Source organism: Anomaloglossus baeobatrachus, chromosome 11 (assembly GCF_048569485.1).
Source record: "Anomaloglossus baeobatrachus isolate aAnoBae1 chromosome 11, aAnoBae1.hap1, whole genome shotgun sequence".
NCBI classification, from domain to species: domain Eukaryota; kingdom Metazoa; phylum Chordata; class Amphibia; order Anura; family Aromobatidae; genus Anomaloglossus; species Anomaloglossus baeobatrachus.
Window position 1 is genome coordinate 12,133,937 of NC_134363.1, and position 19,383 is coordinate 12,153,319.

The 19,383-nt window shown below is 40.9% G+C and overlaps 2 protein-coding genes across 3 annotated transcripts; both read left to right on the forward strand.

Moving 5' to 3' along the window:
- Window positions 1–3,462: 3,462 nt before the first annotated feature.
- On the forward strand, window positions 3,463–8,220 carry LOC142256531 (zonadhesin-like). Its single transcript, XM_075328281.1, has 4 exons — window positions 3,463–3,492; window positions 6,342–6,400; window positions 6,692–6,739; window positions 7,321–8,220. The coding sequence occupies exons 2-4, from the start codon at window positions 6,361–6,363 to the stop codon at window positions 7,686–7,688; spliced, it is 456 nt and encodes a 151-aa protein (XP_075184396.1). The 5' UTR covers window positions 3,463–3,492; window positions 6,342–6,360; the 3' UTR covers window positions 7,689–8,220.
- Window positions 8,221–17,470: 9,250 nt separating this feature from the next.
- LOC142256309 (uncharacterized) lies at window positions 17,471–19,158 on the forward strand. 2 transcript variants are annotated; one of them, XR_012727514.1, is made up of 2 exons: window positions 17,471–18,314; window positions 18,400–19,158. XR_012727514.1 is itself a non-coding variant. In XM_075327925.1 (2 exons), the coding sequence occupies exons 1-2, from the start codon at window positions 17,907–17,909 to the stop codon at window positions 19,101–19,103; spliced, it is 915 nt and encodes a 304-aa protein (XP_075184040.1). In that variant the 5' UTR covers window positions 17,471–17,906; the 3' UTR covers window positions 19,104–19,158. The 2 variants fall into 2 exon arrangements, 1 of the variants encoding a protein (XP_075184040.1); XM_075327925.1 differs by having other exon boundaries at window positions 18,597–19,158.
- Window positions 19,159–19,383: the final 225 nt, after the last annotated feature.

Here is a 19,383-nt window from a genome sequence, read left to right on the forward strand (position 1 = left end):
TGTACATAGGGGCAGTATTATAGTAGATATATTCTTGTATATAGGGGCAGTATTATAGTAGTTATATTCTTGTATATAGGGGCAGTATTATATTAGGTATATTCTTGTACATAGGGGCAGTATTATAGTAGTTATATTCTTGCACATAGGGGGCAGTATTATAGTAGTTATATTCTTGTACATAGGAGCAGTATTATAGTAGTTATATTCTTGTACATAGGAGCAGTATTATAGTAGTTATATTCTTGTACATAGGGGGCAGTATTATAGTAGGTATATTCTTGTACATAGGGGCAATATTATAGTAGTTATATTCTTGTACATAGGGGGCAGTATTATAGTAGGTATATTCTTGTACATAGGGGCAGTATTATAGTAGTTATATTCTTGTACATAGGAGCAGTATTATAGTAGTTATATTCTTGTACATATGGGGCAGTATTATAGTAGGTATATTCTTGTACATAGGGGCAGTATGATAGTAGTTATATTCTTGTACATAGGGGGCAGTATTATAGTAGGTATATTCTTGTACATAGGGACAGTATTATAGTAGTTATATTCTTGTACATAGGGAGCAGTATTATAGTAGTTATATTCTTGTACATAGGGGCAGTATTATAGTAGTTATATTCTTGTATATAGGAGCAGTATTATAGTAGTTATATTCTTGTACATAGGGGGCAGTATTATAGTAGTTATATTCTTGTATATAGGGGGCAGTATTATAGCAGTTATATTCTTGTACATAGGGGCAGTATTATAGTAGTTATATTCTTGTACATAGGGGGCAGTATTATAGCAGTTATATTCTTGTATATAGGGATAGTATTATAGTAGTTATATTCTTGTACATAAGAGCAGTATTATAGTAGTTATATTCTTGTATATAGGGGGCAGTATTATAGTAGGTATATTCTTGTACATAGGGGGCAGTATTATAGTAGTTATATTCTTGTACATAGGGGGCAGTATTATAGCAGTTATATTCTTGTACATAGGGGCAGTATTATAGTAGTTATATTTTTGTACATAGGAGCAGTATTATAGTAGTTATATTAAATTGAGTGGTCATGTACAGACAAAATGATGCTTTAAGTCCCTCATACACATTAGACTAATGTTGCCAGGTTTAACCAAGAGTCTAATGTGTATACGTGTCCCAGGCAATTCATTGTTGAGGGTGCCACGGTACCACAATATTACCCTGTATTGCACATTGTTGAGGGTGGAAATGTTCCCATTAGTTGATTTCGGGTGGCTGACGATCCTTTTTTTCTCTCGGAGATGATCTGCTCCTCTAACGGCAGCTCTCATAGAAGACACATGAACTCTCGGCTAGCTTGGTATTGCTGACTGAGATAACTTTTGGCTGATCGATTGGAAAAACAATTAGTCATTTGCTCATGACTTTTACTATCACTTCCATTTGATGTAAGAGATGCCACATAGCTCATTAACCCCTTACTGGAGCTTAACCCACATTCTTTAACACAGGACAGCTTATGGCTTGCTCTCATTTTACACTAGCTTTGATTCTGTGAATTGTTACCTTTCATTGGATACCTAAATGCCCCAAAACACATTGCCTCATTATGCAAAAATGAATCTACTGCAATACCATCAGGGTTATGATGTGACACCTCCTGCACTCACCTGCAGCTTCACCTTACACTCCTAGCAAGCCCTAAACAGGTCCCGCACCTGTCGCTGACCACGATACCTGAAACCTTAGGAAGCCCTGAGATAACCCTGGCTAGTGAGCTGGCAGGTGAGGATCGCTAGTCCCAATGCTGCAGTAAAACAACATAAAGGGACGGTACAACAGACAAGGGAAACAACAAAGGATAAGGTCCAACTTCACGGCTGCAGTCACACAACAGGACTGCAGCCTACACCGCTTCCAACAACAAAGGACTCAGCAGCTCCTTTACCTCCAGGCCTAGCTTAAAAATGAATCAGAATAACCCTTGCCCTCTACTGAGAGATGTGACTATATAAAGGGGAATGGAATGGTCACCACCCGGAAGCACCTGAGGAGAGGAATCAGAAGCTGCTGGAAAGTAAAACTGACATTAACCCTTGAAGCACCAAAAAAAAGGAAAAAGCGTTTAATATGAGGAATCTCAGATGGAAATGTGAGACTCTGGCCCAGATCCTGTCACAAGTGTCTAAATGCATCCGGTTAACACTAGAAGTCCCAGAGAGGGGTCATTTAACATTTCTACCTTTGGAACCCAGAGACGGGTCGAGTGACCTGAAGGATTTTAGCTAACATCCTATAATCACCGTCTTTTGTTCTGTAATTAAGGCCATTACTGTCGCACCACAGGAGGTTGTTGTTTTCCATTGAGTTTAGCCATTTATTTTCTAGTTAGTTCTATTCAGTTTGGACTAAGGGTCATTTGACCCTCTTTCGGGACTTCAGGGGGGAGCTCGAAATTTCTGGGACTTGTAGTGTTAAAATGCTGTGGAAGAGAGAGCGCAATAGGGTCCTACCCGGTAGGGATATAGGACACAAAGGGATCACGGTTCACTCAACTTTTCAGGTTGTGAAAGTCACAACCCCTATGTAACACATCCAGTAATGGTATCAGCTGCAGCCACGAGGTGTAGGGTATGTAGTAAGACGTAGGTAGAAATCGAGTATATACCGCGCTGATACTCAATGATATATTAATATAATTCCTTTATTGTTCGTACAGGTCTACGTGTTTCAGAGACATCCCTCTCCTTCCTCAGGACCTCAAAAGAACAATACATCATATATTGTTTAGGATGTATTGTTCCTTTGATGTCCTGAGGAAGGAGACGGATGTCCTTGAAACGCGTAGACCTGTAGGAACAATAAAGGAATTATATTAATATACCATTGAGTATCAGCGCTGTATACCCGATTTCTACCTACGTCCTAGTACAATTCTCTAAATGCAGAGAGACAATGTCATGGAACACAATACTGATCCGAATGCCATTGCCATGCCAATAGGTAGCCTTCCCACTAAGCCACCAGCCATTGTCACACTATCGGCATTTGGGCAACTATCAAGGAGAATAAATAATGGGGAACATACTGGTAGGACACAACAAGTGGTGGGGAACCATCCCGCCATCATTGGGTGAGTGATGGAAGGGTCACTCTCTCTACACATTGCCCATGTGCTCGCGGCACGTGCCCGGTGGAGCCGTCACATTACTTACATTTTTTATGTATTACCGACGTATTGTTTCTTGAGAACTTAACCACAGACACATTAATTAATGAAATTCCTGAAGCTGTTTGGATAATTAGCTCGGTTGTTGGAATGATAACCCAGTGACTGTAATTATAGGTCACAATTAAGTAGGTCAGAATTTCGTAAGTTTAATTAATTAATTAGGAGCACGACACCGTGATTCATATCAAAGGTGAGAATATATATAGTGAGCAGAAGCTTCACCTCGACATCCATCTCTCATCAACGGAACTGACAGATCTCCTGCTACTTACAGGTACTTATAATATCATTAACATCATGTAGGCTTTATTTCCTTACAGATATTTCTAACTTATAGTGGCACAGTGGGTAGCCATGTTGCCCTGCAGCATTGGGGTCCTGGGTTCAAATCCCACCAACATCTGCGAGGAGTTTGTATGTTCTCCCTCTGTTTGCATGAGGTTTCCTCTGGGTTCTCCAATTTCCTTCCACACTTCTAAGATGTAGATTGTCAATCTCAATTGGGACAGTGATGGTATTGTCTTTAAAGTGCATGGAATATGGTGCCGCTATAGGCAATGCCTATTAAAACCTTGGAGACTCTTTTCTCGGGAGAAGACTCTACCATTGGGTTTCGACTTCTTCCATTGCACCAGGTAACATCTCTGATGTCAAAAACATCTACAGAGGAAAGATAGAAAAATGGTTCTACATTCTGAATGGTTATGGGAAATTAATAATATTGGGGTTCCTCAGCTTCTGTCAGGAGTATCTTTATAGATGCATTCGACTAACTAACCCATGAGACGTTGGCCTACGAGGCTGCTATCAATCCAGATGCTGGCCAAGAAGGTTTCAGATGGAGATCTAATCTCCACGTCTTATATATGTTTAGTACTAAGACGAGTTAATATAAAAGATGGGTTGATTGAGTCCCACTTTGGAGACCCCATAAATGTCAGGCTCTGTTGATCAGTTTCACACTGAAAACGGGAGTCATTGACTGGTTTTCAGGTAGTGAAAGCCCTGTCGTTGGGCGGTGAATGCTCCAAGAACTTTCGTCTTTCTAAGCAGTCATCTAGGAATGTTGATGGTCTTTGGACTTCAAAGTAGAGGCCAAGAAGGTTTGAAATGGACATCTCAACTCCACATCTTATATATTTTAGTACAAAGACGAGTTAATATGAAAGAAGGGCTGATTGAGTCCCACATTGGAGACCCTACTAATTTTAGGCTCTCTTGATCACTTTCTCACTGATAACGGGAGTCATTGACTGAATTGCAGTTATTGGAGGCCCCAGCCTTGGGCGGGAATGCTGATTGTCCTCTCTACTGAGTTTTACTGGAATTATAGGGATAGTCATGCCAAGAAATTTCATCTTCGTAAGCAGTCATCTAGGAAAGTTGATGGTTTTTGGACTTCAAAGTGCAGGCCAAGAAGGTTTCAAATAGATATCTCCACGTCTTATATATTTAGTAAAAAGACAAGTTAATATGAAAAATGGGTTGATTGAGTCCCACATCGGAGAACATATTAACTTCAGGCTCTTCTGATCACTTTCCTACTGATTACAGGAGTCATTAACTGGATTGCAGTTAGTTGAGGCTCTGTTGTGGGGCGGTGAATGCTTGTTCCCCTTTCTACTGAGTTTGGTGGGAATTATAGAGATAGTCAAGCCAAGAACTTTCATCTTTGTAAGCAGTCGTCTGAGAAAGTTGATGATCTTTGGACTTCAGAGTGGAGGCCAAGAAGATTTCAAATGGAGATCTAATCTCCACGTCTTATATATATTTAGTACAAAGATGAGTTAATATCAAAGAAGGGTTGATTGAGTACCACATTGGAAACCCCATTAATTTCAGGCTCTGTTGATCACTTTTCCACCTATTATGGCAGTCATTAACTGGATTGAAGTTAGTGGAGGCCCTGTCATTGGGCGGTAAATGCTCGTTGCCCTCTCTACTCAGTTTTAGAGATAGTTATGCCAAGAACCTTCATCTTTGTAAGAAGTCATCTAGGGAAGTTGATGAAAGTGGAGGTCAAGGAGGTTTCAAATGGAGATCTAATCTCCACATCTTATATGTTTAGTACAAAGACGAGTTAATATGAAAGATGGGTTGATTGAGTCCCACTTTGGAGAATCCATTAATTTCAGGCTGTGTTGATCACTTTCCCACTGATAACAGGAGTCATTAACTGGATGTAGTTAGTGGAGGCCCCATTCTTGGGCGGTGAATGCTCGTTGTCTACTGAGTTATAGAGATAGTCATGCCGAGAACTTTCATCTTTCTAAGCAGTCATCTAGGGATGTTGATGGTCTTTGGACTTCAAAGTGCAGGCCAAGAAGGTTTCAAATAGAGATCTAATCTCCACGTCTTATATATTTAGTAAAAAGACAAGATAATATGAAAGATGGGTTGATTGAGTCCCACATTGGAGACCCCATTAATTGTATGCTCTGTTGATCACTTTCCCACTGAGAACGGGAGTCATTAACTGGATTTCAATTAGTGGAGGCCCCGTCGTTGGGCGGTGAATGCTCGTTGCCCTCTCTACTGTGTTTGATGGGAATGGTAGTGATAGTCATACCAAGAACTTTCATGTTCATAAGCAGTCATCTAGGAAAGTTGATAGTCTTTGGACTTCAAAGTGCAGGCCAAGAAGGTTTCAAATGGAGATCTAATCTCTACGTCTTATATATTTAGTAAAAAGACAAGTTAATATGAAAAATGGGTTGATTGAGTCCCACATTGGAGACCATATTAATTTCATGCTCTGTTGATCGATCACTTTCCCACTGATAACGGGAGTTATTAACTGGATTGCAGTTAGTGAAGGCCTCGTTGTTGCGCGGTGAATGCTCGTTGCCCTTTCTACTGAGTTTGGTGGGAATTATAGAGATAGTCAAGCCAAGAATTTTCATTTTCGTAAGCAGTCGTCTAAGAAAGTTTATGATCTTTAGTCTACAAAGTGGAGGCCATCGGGCATTGTCCCATATATGCTTCTGGCAATGACCATGCCAGGTTGCAGTAGAGTGATCCACATTACTACCATCATTTTGTTTATGACACCACCCCTCTTCTGTTCACTTTAAGAAATGAACTTGCAATTTGTAAGATACTGAAACAATTTTTTCTTCTTAGTTTTCAGAAAAATATCAAGATGATGAGCAACGGAGTCATGGTTTCTACGCTAATGTTAGGTGAGTGAGTATACAATATATTAATGAGCCCCTAATACAATTTGAAGATGAAGACCACCCTATTTGGAGGTGACCTTGGAGCTCATCGCTTGCCTTTGGGGTCAACTTCTTATATGTTTAATCTTAGATAACATTTTAGAAGAACGATACATACGACAGTGAACCTGACCTATGATGCAGGATGGGCTCCTTTAATTTCCTCTGAAGGGCCCACCATGTTTGACCAATGCCATGTTGTACAGAAGAGAGTATTTTGGAATGAAAAAGTAACTTTTTACTTTTCCATTATAGCATTTTCTGCGATGTTTATGGAAATGTTGGACGCCCGGAGTCTTACATGTAAGTAGCACCTTATGGTTTGGATGGACATTTTTTTAGATACAATGTTGCATTAACCTGATTAATAGATACGCTCCCCTATGTCTTTTTTCATATTTTATAAATTACAAGAATTAAATTTTTCCTAATTAATAAATCTATCAAACACCAAAACATTGTTTTGTATGGGATAGGATTGTTTTTAAAGAAGTTTATAAACCATTTTTCATTAGGGTCTTCCAAAAATTGTCTGATTACAGCTCGTTCTACTGTTGGAATCCTGAGCGATAGGCTGTTATCTAAGAAGGAACATGATAGGAAATGTTATATTTTCCTACACTGCCTCCGCAGGACATATGGAGTATTACATCCTGTCCATTAAAATTAGCTATCTGGGTCCTCCAGAGAAATCTCGCTCATTGGAAATTATCTATGTTCGAGGTGTAGGCTACACTAATAGGGTTTTCTAAGTTTTATTGGTTTTCCATCTCTGATCAGGAGAACCAAATTCAAGACAAATTATTGGAAAAAGTGAAAAAAAAAGTCAAGTAAGTAAAAAATATGTAATTAGTCCTTAATTAATCTTTGTTTATTCCTTCCAGTGAATTGTCCAGAAAATATGGTGCAAGACTGCAGTCAATGCTGGGGTGGAACATGCCAAAGTTTAAGCAGCCCTATCACCATTAAGTGCTCAAATCCATGCATCCCCGGTTGTATCTGCAAACGAGGCTATTACCTCCAGAACAACGAGTGCGTCCCCGCGTCCCAATGCAACGTTCAGTGTCCGGCAAATATGATGTATAACCCTTGTGGGGAAAAGGTTGTCACCTGCCTAACTTTAAATAAGCCTGTACAGTCTACAGAGTGTAAACCTCGCTGCGAATGTAGGGATGGATATATATTCTCAGGCATAAAGTCTCAAGACTGTATTGAGATCAGCCAATGTTCCAAAGTGCAAAATACTAATTAGAGTCAAATATTATCTAAAATTGGGTCCAACATTCCAGTGATGGTGGAGGGGGGTGGGGAATATGGTTTTAAAGGGAATATGTCAGCAGGTTTTCTGAGAGCAGCATGATGTAGGAGCTGAGAGCCTGATTCCACTGATGTGTCACTTACTGGGCTGTGTACTGTTGTTTCAATAAAATCAATGTTTTATCGGCAGATTAACACTCCCAGACAAGGTGTCTCAGGCCTTCTAGTCCTCCCGATTTTTATAACTCCTCCCCCACCAATGATTAGCAGATTTTTACAGTGTATAGAGAAAGCTGTCAATCAGTGGTATGGGCGGGGTTATACAGAGCTCAGCATTCTGAGATCTGCAGCAGAGAAAAAAAGTGATATTATCACAACTTCTACACATCACTGGAATCAGGATCTCTGTCCTTACATTAGCTGCTATCAGATTACATATTAAAAACCTGCCAACAGATTCACCTTGGGGAATATAAACATGAATGTGTGTCTTTGATGCTGCAATTTATTATATATTGTATATACGAGTGGTCAGTTTGTGAAAAGACTTTGGATAAATAAAGTTTTTTGAAAATAATTAACATTTGCCTTGTGTTTTTGGGACGAAATGTAATACTTTATAAAAAGAAGTGAAAATATTAAGTAATAGTACCTTTACCTTTAAATACAGCCTCCTCCCACATTCTGAGGCTCATCCTACTTAGTCTATGTGCTCCTCCCACATGCTGATGCTCCTCCTTCTTAGTATATGTGCTCCTTCCACATGCAGAGGCTCCTCCTACTTAGTCTATATGCTCCTCCCACATGCTGAGGGTCCTCCTACTTAGTCTATGTGCTCCTTCCAAATGCTGAGGCTCCTCCTACTTATTCTATATGCTCCTCCCACATGCTGAGGCTCCTCCTACTTAGCCTATGTGCTCCTTCCACATGCTGAGGCTCCTCTTACTTATTCTATATGTTTCTCCCACATGCTGAGGCTCCTCCTACTTAGTCTATGTGCAACTGTTTTTTGTTCAGTATTTTTTTCATTTTTTTTATTTTTATTTTATCACAAGAGGTTTAGTAAGTTAATTATTTTATTTTATAATCTTTGCTTTGATCAAAAACATCTCGCCATGCTTTGACTTTGCAGTGAGCTTGTCAGACCATACAGCAGCCTAATTTGAAGAAGAAGAGTTGCAGTGTAAAGCATCAGACAGGGATATATTCAGAGGTGTAACTAGAGTTTGATGAGCCCCAGTCCAAAATTTGGACCTGGGTCCCCCCATCGCCTCATGTTGGGCAGATGTATGTATACATTTAGCATTCTAAATCCTATAAAGACATATGAATTGCCCTTCCCCCTTTATATAGTAATGTCCCCCATCCTGTTCTAATATACCCCATCCTGCGCTACTTCCTGGTAAATATGTCTCCCATCCTGGCATATATCCCCCATCTTGGGCTACTTCCTGGTAAATATGTCCTCCATCCTGATATATATGTCCCCCTGATCCTGGCTATTTCCTGGTACATATGTCCCCCATCCTCTGCTACTTCCTGGTAAATATGTCCCCCTTCCTGGTATATATGTCCCCCATCCTGGGCTACTTCCTGGTAAATATGTCCTCCATCCTGGTATATATCCCCCATCTTGGGCTACTTCCTGGTAAATATGTTCCCCATCCTGGTATATATGTCCCCCATCCTGGGCTACTTTCTAGAAAATATGTCTCCCATCCTGGTATATATGTCCCCCATCCTGGGCTAGTTTTTGGTAAATATGTTCCCCATCCTGGAATATATGCATCCATCTTGGTATCTCCTCCGTCCTGGTATATACTGTCCCCTTCCTGGGACACTTCTGGTATATACTTTCCCTCCTGGTATATATATATATATATATATATATATATATATATATATATATAAAAATATATATATTGCTTTCCTGGGCCCCTCCTGGTATATACTATACTCACCCTACCCTGCTGCCATCTCACGCAGTGTCCTCCTCTATAACAGGCGTCCATGCTATGGCAATGCATGACATCATTGTCATGCGCCGCCTCAGTCACGGGGACGCCGCTGAAAGCTGCCGGCTTCTGTTTGCCGAATCAGTGTATCGCAGTGCAGGGACCTGACAAGTCTCTGCGGTGTGATGCATTTCAGCTGGATGTGTGCCCTTGGACGCACATCCAGCTGAAGCAAGGGCTGGAGTCGGCGGACTCCCTGCACCCCTGGACCCAGTCACAATAGTGATCTCTACAATCAGGATTGTTCCGCACCTGGATATGTTAGAAATCTGATGAGACAGAAGGGGAATTTTAGACTTCTCCAGACTCCAACAGACAATGCAGCTAAGCTGGAGTCACTGATCATAGATATCCCTGTGGAGCTGCAAGTTTATTATTAATTGCACTTTTTGAACTTTACTTGCTTTTCTTTGTTTCTCCACAAATGATATATTTTTTTTATTTTTTAAATTGATATATCCATAAGCTTTCTGCAGTATGTGTTGTAGTTTTGATTCAAACTATTTATTTTAACATATAATGGTCTGAAAAATTAGGTAAAATTTGGAAGTGTTGTGAAATGGTGAAAAAATCCTGATGGATTGGACTTTTGTGGATTTATTATTTATTTATTTATCTAGTAAAAAGGAGGGTGGGGATTCAAACGATGATTTTTTCAATTTAATTCTTTAAATAATAATAACAAATATTTATTTATTTGTTTTATTTTTTATTTATTTATTTTATTTATTTTATTTTTATTTTATTTTATTTATTGTATTTATTTTTTTATTTATTTATTTTAGTTTATTTATTTATTTATTTTTTCCCATCCTATACTGGTTTCCCTTAATGACTCCCTACTCTCCTCCCATACCTGCGCCACTCCCCTGTGTCCCTTATATAAAAATATTATGGCTGCTGCAGCCTATCAGGAGTCATTAACCTTCACACTTGCAGCTCAGCAGAAGAAACTCTGCAGAAAAAAAAAAAAAAATCGACTTTACAGATATTTTTGAATTTCATAAATTTTGGCAACATTCCAGAAATCTAATGACTAAACAGAAAAAAATAAATATAACAAAATACTGATTTTGGGGTAAAAGATGCAAAAGTTCTAAATTAACTCATATTCTTTTAAATATTAATTAGAATTTTTACAGATTTTTCCTACAATAAAAGCCACAGCTACATAGATGACTTGTCACTTTTTTTTTTCTACTTTACAGATATTTTTGCGTTTCAAAAATTTTGGTAACATTCCAAAAATCCAATGACTAAACATAAAAAAAATAAATATAACAAAATACTGATTTTTGGGTAAAAGATGCAAAAGTTCTAATTTAAAATATTTTTTAAATATTAATGAGAATTTTTCCAGATTTGTCTCCATACAATAAAAGCCACAGCTACATAGATGACTTTTTTTTCTTTATAGATGACTTGTTATAAGAAGGTAAACAGATGCATAATGAGAATGTTCTTTAGGAAATGTTTGTTCCCTTCCCGGAGGCGTGGAATGTCATCATCATCGTCGTATTGTGCAACCGCTGAAATGAAGATAATGAAATCTGAGCGGAGGAATGTGAGATATATAAAATAATTTATGTCTTGCATAAACGGCGCCTAAGGACAACAAAAAGCATGGAATGTGACACTTGCATTGTTTCATGGTAAACAGTTCAAAAATGTTTCTGCATATTTCAAGGGTTTGTCCCATTCCTGAAAACTCTAGATAGTGATAGTTACAAAAAAAACTATTTAGCATTATTTGCCTTTCCTAGGTCCAAGACCGACTCCCCCTCGCAGGGGTTTGTCTACAGCTCTGCTGGCACTCCAGAGGCGCTGCAGCCAATCAGTAAACTCAGCAGCTCCTTCTATCTACCTGGGAAGAGTTGTTGAGCTCAGTGATTGGCTGCAGCACCAATAGAGGAGAGTGATATTGTGCAAGACCTGGGTAACTACCAGCTTATTGCCAAAGTTTTCTGAAAGGGAAAAACCCTTTTACTATTAATAATCATAATAATAATATAAGTATCATCATGTAACTTTTAGTGTATGTAGCATTTTTTGATGAGACTGACAGTAGGGAGGCATTACAGTGACCGGAGATGACCAGCAGTGATCGGTATACGATGGAGGCAACAAAGTGACCGGCAAGAGATGGCGCCAATGTATTAGCTGGCAAAGTGGGAACATAGTGCAATGACTGGCACAGCATAAAAAACTGAGAAGTAACTGACACACATTGTAGACACTATCATGACTGGTACAGTGTGAAGAGAGTGCAGCAAATGGCATGACCGGTACTGTGTGACGGCAGTGTCGTGAATAGCATATGATGGAGGCAGTGGAAAAATTGGCACATGATGGAAGCAGTGCAGTGACCGACACAGTGACTAATGAATTCTTGAGGCAGTGGAGTGAATAGCACAGGATGGAGGAGGTGGAGAAATTGGAACAGTATTGGGGAAGTGCAGTGACTAAAACAGGATAGTGGCAGTGAAGTGACAGTGTGGCAGCAGAGCAATGACTGGCACAATGTTAAGATAGTGCAGTGACTAGCACAGCCACTGGTACAGCTTGTAAATAGTGCAGAGACTGGCACAGCGTGAAGATAATGCAATGACTGACACAGGGTGCAAATAGTGCAGTGACTGGCACAGCATGAAGATAGTGCAATGACTGGCACACCCTGTAAATAGTGCAGTGACTGGCACAGCATGACGTTAGTGCAATGACTGGCACAACGTGTAAATAGTGCAGTGACTGGCACAGCGTATAAATAGTGCAGTGACTGGCACAGCATGTAAATAATGCAGTGACTAGCACAGCATGTATATAGTGCAGTGACTGGCACAGCATGTAAATTGGGCAGTGACTAGCACAACGTGTAAATAATGCAGTGACTGGCACAGCGTGTAAATAGTGCAGTGACTGGCACAGCGTATAAATAGTGCAGCAACTGATACAGCATGATGTTAGTGTAATGACTGGCACAGCATGTAGATAGTGCAGTGACTGGCACCGCATGTAAATAGTACAGTGACTGGCACAGCGTGTAAATAGTACAGTGATTGGCACAGCGTGTAAATAGTACAGTGACTGGCACAGCATAAAGATAGTGCAGCGAATGGAACAGCATGACGTTAGTGTAATGACTGGCACAGCGTGTAAATAGTGCAGTGACTAGCACCGCGTGTAAATAGTGCAGTGACTAGCACCGCGTGTAAATATTACAGTGACTGGCACAGAGTGTAAATAGTGCAGTGACTGGCACAGCGTGTAAATAGTCCAGTGACTAGCACAGTGTGTAAATAGCGCATTGACTGGCTCAGCATGTAAATAGTGCAGTAACTGGCACAGCATGAAGATAGTGCAGCGACTGGCACAGCATGAAGATAGTGCAGCGACTGGCACAGCGTGTAAATAGTCCAGTGACTGGCTCAGCATGAGGATAATGCAATGACTGGCACAGCATGAAGATAGTGCAGCGACTGGCACAGTGTGTAAATAGTCCAGTGACTGGCTCAGCATGAAGATAATGCAATGACTGGCACAGCATGAAGATGCAGTGACTGGCACAGTATTAAGGCAGTAAAGTGATAGGAACAGGATGCAGACAGTGCAGTGACTGGCACAGGGTATAAGGAGCACAGTGATTGTCACAAGGTTGAGGCATTACTATAAATTTTGTGTGGAAAGATGAGTATAGCTGCTTCATTCAGGAAAGATTATAGAGGAAAGAGTTTGGAGAAGATAAGGCCCATTAGTGGTGGGTTTCAGTAGTCAGGAGGAGAATCAATTAGAGCAATATCAGGAGTTTTTATGGTTTTTCACAGTAATGCCCCCGTCACATTTAACGACTTAGGGGTACTTTACACATTGCAACATCGCTACCGAAATATCGTGGGGGTCACGGTTGTTGTGACGCACATCCGGCGCCGGTAGCGACATCGTAATGTGTAAATCCTAGGAGCGACGATGAACGAGCGCAAAACAGTCAAAAATCGCTGATCGGTGTCACGTAGTTCATTTTCATAATGTCGCTCCAGCTGCAGGTACGATGTTGTTTGTCGTTCCTGCAGCACCACACATCGCTGTGTGTGAGGCCGCAGGAGCAACAAACATCTCCTTACCTGCGTCCACCGGCAATGCGGAAGGAAGAAGGTGGGCGGGATGTTACGTCCCGCTCATCTCCGCCCCTCCGCTTCTATTGGCCGGCTGCTTAGTGACGTCACGGTAACGTCGCGGTAACGCTAAACGCACCTCCCTCTTGAAGGAGGGATTGTTCGGCGGTCACCGCGACGTCGCCGACCAGGTATGTGCGTGTGAAGCTGCCTTAGCGATAATGTTCGCTACGGCAGCAATCACAAGATATCACATGTGTGACGGGGGCGGGTACTATCGCGCTCGACATCGCTAACCGATGCTAGCGATGTTGCAATGTGTAAAGTACCCCTTACCAGCGATCCCGGAAACGATGTGACCTGATAAGGATCGCTGGTAAGTCGCTGGGAGGTCGCAGGTGAGATGTCACACAGTCAGATCTTACCAACGACGCAATATTGATCAGCGACCTGTATAACAATCTGGCCGGGCGTTGGGACTGTGTTAGGAGGTCGTTGGTAGGCGTCAAACACAGCGATGCGTCCTGCCCAGCAGAAAATGGTCCCAACCATTCAGCAATGACTAGCGATCTCACAGCAGGGGCCTGATCACTGGTAGGTGTCACACATAACGAGATCGCTGCTGCATCACGAAAACGGTGACATAGCAACGATCTCGTTAGCAATCTCGTTAGCAATCTCGTTGTGTGTGACGGGGCCTAAAGGGTGCTTTACAGGCTGCGACATCGCTAGCGATTGCTAGTGATGTCGAGTGCGATAGCACCCGCCCCCGTCGTTCGTGCGACATTTGGTGCTCTCTGCCGTAGCGAACATTATCGCTACAGCAGCGTCACTCGAACATACCTTGTCAGCGACGTCGCTGTGATCGCCGAACAATCCCTCCCTCAAGGAGGAGGTGTGTTCGGCATCATAGCGGCGTCACTGCGGCGTCACTAAGCGGCCAGCCAATAGAAGCGGAGGGGCAGAGATGAGCGGGACGTAACATCCTTCCCACCTCCTTCCTTCCGCATTGCCGGTGGACGCAGGTAAGGAGATGTTCGTCGTTCTTGCAGTGTCACACATAGCAATGTGTGATGCCGCAGGAATGACGAATAACATGGTACCTGTGGCAGCAGCGATATTAAGGAAAGGAGCAACGTGCCAATGATCCTCATTTTTGAACAATTTTGCGATCGTTGATCGTCACTCCTTGGTTTCACACACTGCGATGTCGCTACAGGCGCCGGATGTGCGTCACTAACGACGTGACCCCGACGATATATCGGTAGCGATGTCGCGGCATGTAAAGCATCCTTTAAGAGGGGATTCCGAATAACCACTGCAAAACAAACCATGACAGTGAATAATGTGTACTGTCATGTGCAAGGCAGAGGGTAGAGCACTGATCTACCCATGTCAGTGCATAATGCACTGCCATGGCTTATTCTACAGTTACATGTGTAGCTCAGCACTCTGTGTTGTGAATACATTTTCCAGTTCGGGGCTCCCTCTTGTGGTCAGTGCTGGCAGTGCTGTTGATTTGTGGAATGAAAGCCACACACCTGTGTAGGACTGGCAATCAGGTCTCTCAGATTGGGGTATATAGCTGAGTAGTTTTCTTCTGTTACTTGCCGGTGCTCAATGGATCTCCTGTGTGTTAAGAACATTCTGAATCCAGCTCTGCTCTCTACCAGAACTTCTCTCAGATAAGTTGGTCTTGTGCCTCTGCTTTTTGTTTTCACTTTCTTGTTGTTTTTTTCTGCTTTGATACTAATGCTTGATTCCTATTTTGTCTGTGGGGAGTTCCTGGTGGAATGGGATCATTCCCTGCTGGGCGTGTCTGTATACTTAGCTCCTTGATTCTGCTAGGTATTGTGTTTGTCATGCTTGGTATTAAATTCAGTCCCTCATCTGTATTAGTGTTTTGGATCCCAGTAACATCAGAGTGCTGATTAGTGGGGGAGAGGCCGTTTGGTCTCAAGGTTTTTTTTATATCAGACGTGCTGGTATTTGTTTATGGCTTTTATGGCTACAGACAGTACTCCTTCCTATCCTTTCCTATAAAGATAGTTTGGGCCTCATCTTTGCTAATCTGTTTTCTGGCTATGTATTGTGTTTTCTTATATCACAGTAGCCTTTACACGTGAGGGGCTATCTATATCTTTGGGGTTTGGTCTGAGGCAGATTAGCTTTTCTTATATATTTCTATCTGTAAGGATATTTAGTTCTCCGGCTGTGTCGAGGCGACCAGGTTATCATAGGCTCGTCCCATGGTTACTTCTAGTTGTGTGTCAGGATTAAAGCTGGTGTCACACATAACGACGACGACAACGACGTCGCTGCAACGTCACCATATTCTGTGACGTTGCAGCGACCATAGATGATCGTTAGTAAGCTGTCAAACATGCTAAATAAAGCAGCGACGAAGCAGAGATCATAGCGACGTCGACGGTCGTTGTGTGGTTTCAGACATGTCATTGCACGACGAGTCAGAGGTGTGGTTTTAACCCCTAGATACGGTTTGCGTTATCTCTTTTCACGCCCCTCTGTTCCTATTGGTGATCGCTACAGCGCTTTGCGTTGTCTTTCTTCACGCCCCTCTGTTCCGATTGGTCATCACTACAGCGTCGCCTGATTGGGTGACCGTATCAAACAAAAGACGACGCAGTAGCGCTTCCATTCACTCTACCTGAGCTTTTTCAGAACGCAGTTTGTTGCAGTGATTTTTTCAGTTTGTTGATTTCGTCTTGGATTTTTAATATTCTCCTGACTTAAAGGTAAGTAATTTTTTTAGGCAGTATTATACCAATATTCTAGTACATCGTGACATTAATATAGCAACTGTATTCTTGTATATTGTGGCAGTATTATAGTTATATTTAGTTATATTTATCTATGTACATAGGGGGAAGTATTATAGCTTTTCTATTCCTGACGTTATATATTCAATACCGCTGTACATATAGTTATGTTCTTGTACATAGGGGCAGTATTATAGTAGTTATATTCTTGTATATAGAGGCAGTATTATAGTAGTTATATTCTTGTACATAGGGGCAGTATTATAGTAGTTATATTCTTGTATATAGGGGCAGTATTATAGTAGTTATATTCTTGTATATAGGGACAGTAATATAGTAGTTATATTCTTGTATATAGGGAGCAGTATTATAGTAGTTATATTCTTGTACATAGGGGCAGTAATATAGTAGTTATATTCTTGTATATAGGGGCAGTATTATAGTAGTTATATTCTTGTATATAGGGACAGTAATATAGTAGTTATATTCTTGTATATAGGGAGCAGTATTATAGTAGTTATATTCTTGTACATAGGGGCAGTATTATAGTAGTTATATTCTTGTATATAGGGACAGTAATATAGTAGTTATATTCTTGTATATAGGGGCAGTATTATAGTAGTTATATTCTTGTATATAGGGACAGTAATATAGTAGTTATATTCTTGTATATAGGGAGCAGTATTATAGTAGTTATATTCTTGTACATAGGGGCAGTATTATAGTAGTTATATTCTTGTACATAGGGGCAGTATTATAGTAGTTATATTCTTATACATAGGAGCAGTATTATAGTAGTTATATTCTTGTACATAGGGGCAGTATTATAGTAGTTATATTCTTGTATATAGGGACAGTAATATAGTAGTTATATTCTTGTATATAGGGAGCAGTATTATAGTAGTTATATTCTTGTACATAGGGGCAGTATTATAGTAGTTATATTCTTATACATAGGAGCAGTATTATAGTAGTTATATTCTTGTACATAGGGGCAGTATTATAGTAGTTATATTCTTGTACATAGGGGCAGTATTATAGTAGTTATATTCTTGTACATAGGGGCAGTATTATAGTAGTTAAATTCTTGTACATAGGGGCAGTATTATAGTAGTTAAATTCTTGTATATAGGGGGCAGTATGATAGTAGTTATATTCTTGTACATAGGGGGCCGTATTATAGTAGTTATATTATTGGACATAGGAGCAGTATTAAAGTAGTTGTACATAGGTGGCAGTATTATAGCAGCTATATTCTTGTGCTTAGTTTATAACAATGTAGTAATACATTAATTTCCTTTTTTTTCAGATGTCTTCCAACAAACAAGAATTCATAAGGGAGGTGATTGAGATGTATCAATCCCTGCCTTGTTTGTGGAAGATAAAGTCTGTCGATTACAGCAATCGATACAAGAAAAAGCAGGCCTATGAGCAGCTTATTGAACTGTTCCAGAGGCATAACCCTACGGAGACCATTACGACAGAGATTGTGCGAAAGAAAATCCAGGGTCTTCGCACCGTTTATAAAAAGGAACTAAATAAGGTGGAAAAGGCCAGCAAATCTGGTGCCGGAACGGAGGAACTTTACGTTCCAAAGCTTTGGTACTACGATTTGCTGGCCTTCATAAGAGACCAAGAGGTACCACGGACAATAACATCGCTGTCCTTGGGTCCGGGAACACAGCCTGAGGTCCGGTCTGACACCACAGTTGGAGATGTAAGTACCTTTGTGAAACTTTTGATGTACATGGCATTATTTAATTGAAAATAGTTACTACGGTTTTCTATGATTACTGTTGCAGATTTCAAAATGTATCCCTTCCAGTTCAGATAAGTATACTCCTTTGCTAGTTTCTCCACACTCTATTTTCATACCATGTAATGACATTTCATATCTTGTAGTACTAGTCTGCCCCTCCCATTAGTTTCCAGTGCATGTGTATCCCTGTGCCTGCTGCTCATGATATCTGATTTTAACATCATTTTTATTGTTCCGCAGGATCGTTGTGAAGCTGGGCCAATAGTGACAGGTGGTGATGATGAAATTGCCGGGACTTCCGAGGAGACCGCAGAAGCTCCATTACCGCGGCGGATCTCCTCGACCCGTAAGAGGCAGCCGAACAACTCATCTTCAACAGACCTTATGGATATGGCGAAGAAAATCCTGGATCAGCACAGCAGACCATCCATTTGCGGATTTGCCCAGCTTACGGATGAAAGACTCCGTAAGCTGGATGACAAACAAAGAGTTCATGTCGAAAGGGTCATGCTGGAGGCCCTCAACAAGGCGGCAGAGGGGAAACTGACAGACTCCTCAAAAGTGTGTGACGTAGAACATCGACAACAGTCTTCATGGGATCAAGTGCCATGGATGAGGATGGAGCCTCCACCACACCTCCAGCATGACCCCCCCGCACAGTATCCCATGTTCCCCCCAACGAACCAATTTTTCAGCCCACAGAGGCAACATTTAAATGACTCGAATAAGCAATACCAAAATTTATAGTTTTTGTTTTTTGTTATAATATTTATGCTGTTTTTGTTGTTGTTTAAGCAATGTTAGGGAATTGTAATAAAAAATGTCTTTGATTTCAAACTTTTGTACAGCTTTCATGAATTCTGCATAACATTATTCACGGGGTAAAGGGTTGGGTGGAGGTCAAGGTCGCCATCATGGCACAACGCTACAGATGCACATATATAATGTGTGTGTGTGGGTGTTTTTTTATTTTTCTTAAATAAGAATGTTTTTGTGGGTTCTTTGTTTTAAAGCTGTGGTGGGGAAC

Excerpts from the sequence above, each read along its gene's own strand:
- LOC142256309 (XM_075327925.1), top strand. The coding sequence starts at position 17,907 with ATGTCTTCCAACAAACAAGAATTCATAAGGGAGGTGATTGAGATGTAT. Across the intron at positions 18,315-18,596 it reads CTGACACCACAGTTGGAGAT|GATCGTTGTGAAGCTGGGCC; the intron begins GTAAGTACCTTT and ends ATTGTTCCGCAG.
- LOC142256531 (XM_075328281.1), top strand. The coding sequence starts at position 6,361 with ATGATGAGCAACGGAGTCATGGTTTCTACGCTAATGTTAG. Across the intron at positions 6,401-6,691 it reads GGTTTCTACGCTAATGTTAG|CATTTTCTGCGATGTTTATG; the intron begins GTGAGTGAGTAT and ends TTTCCATTATAG. Across the intron at positions 6,740-7,320 it reads GGACGCCCGGAGTCTTACAT|TGAATTGTCCAGAAAATATG; the intron begins GTAAGTAGCACC and ends TATTCCTTCCAG.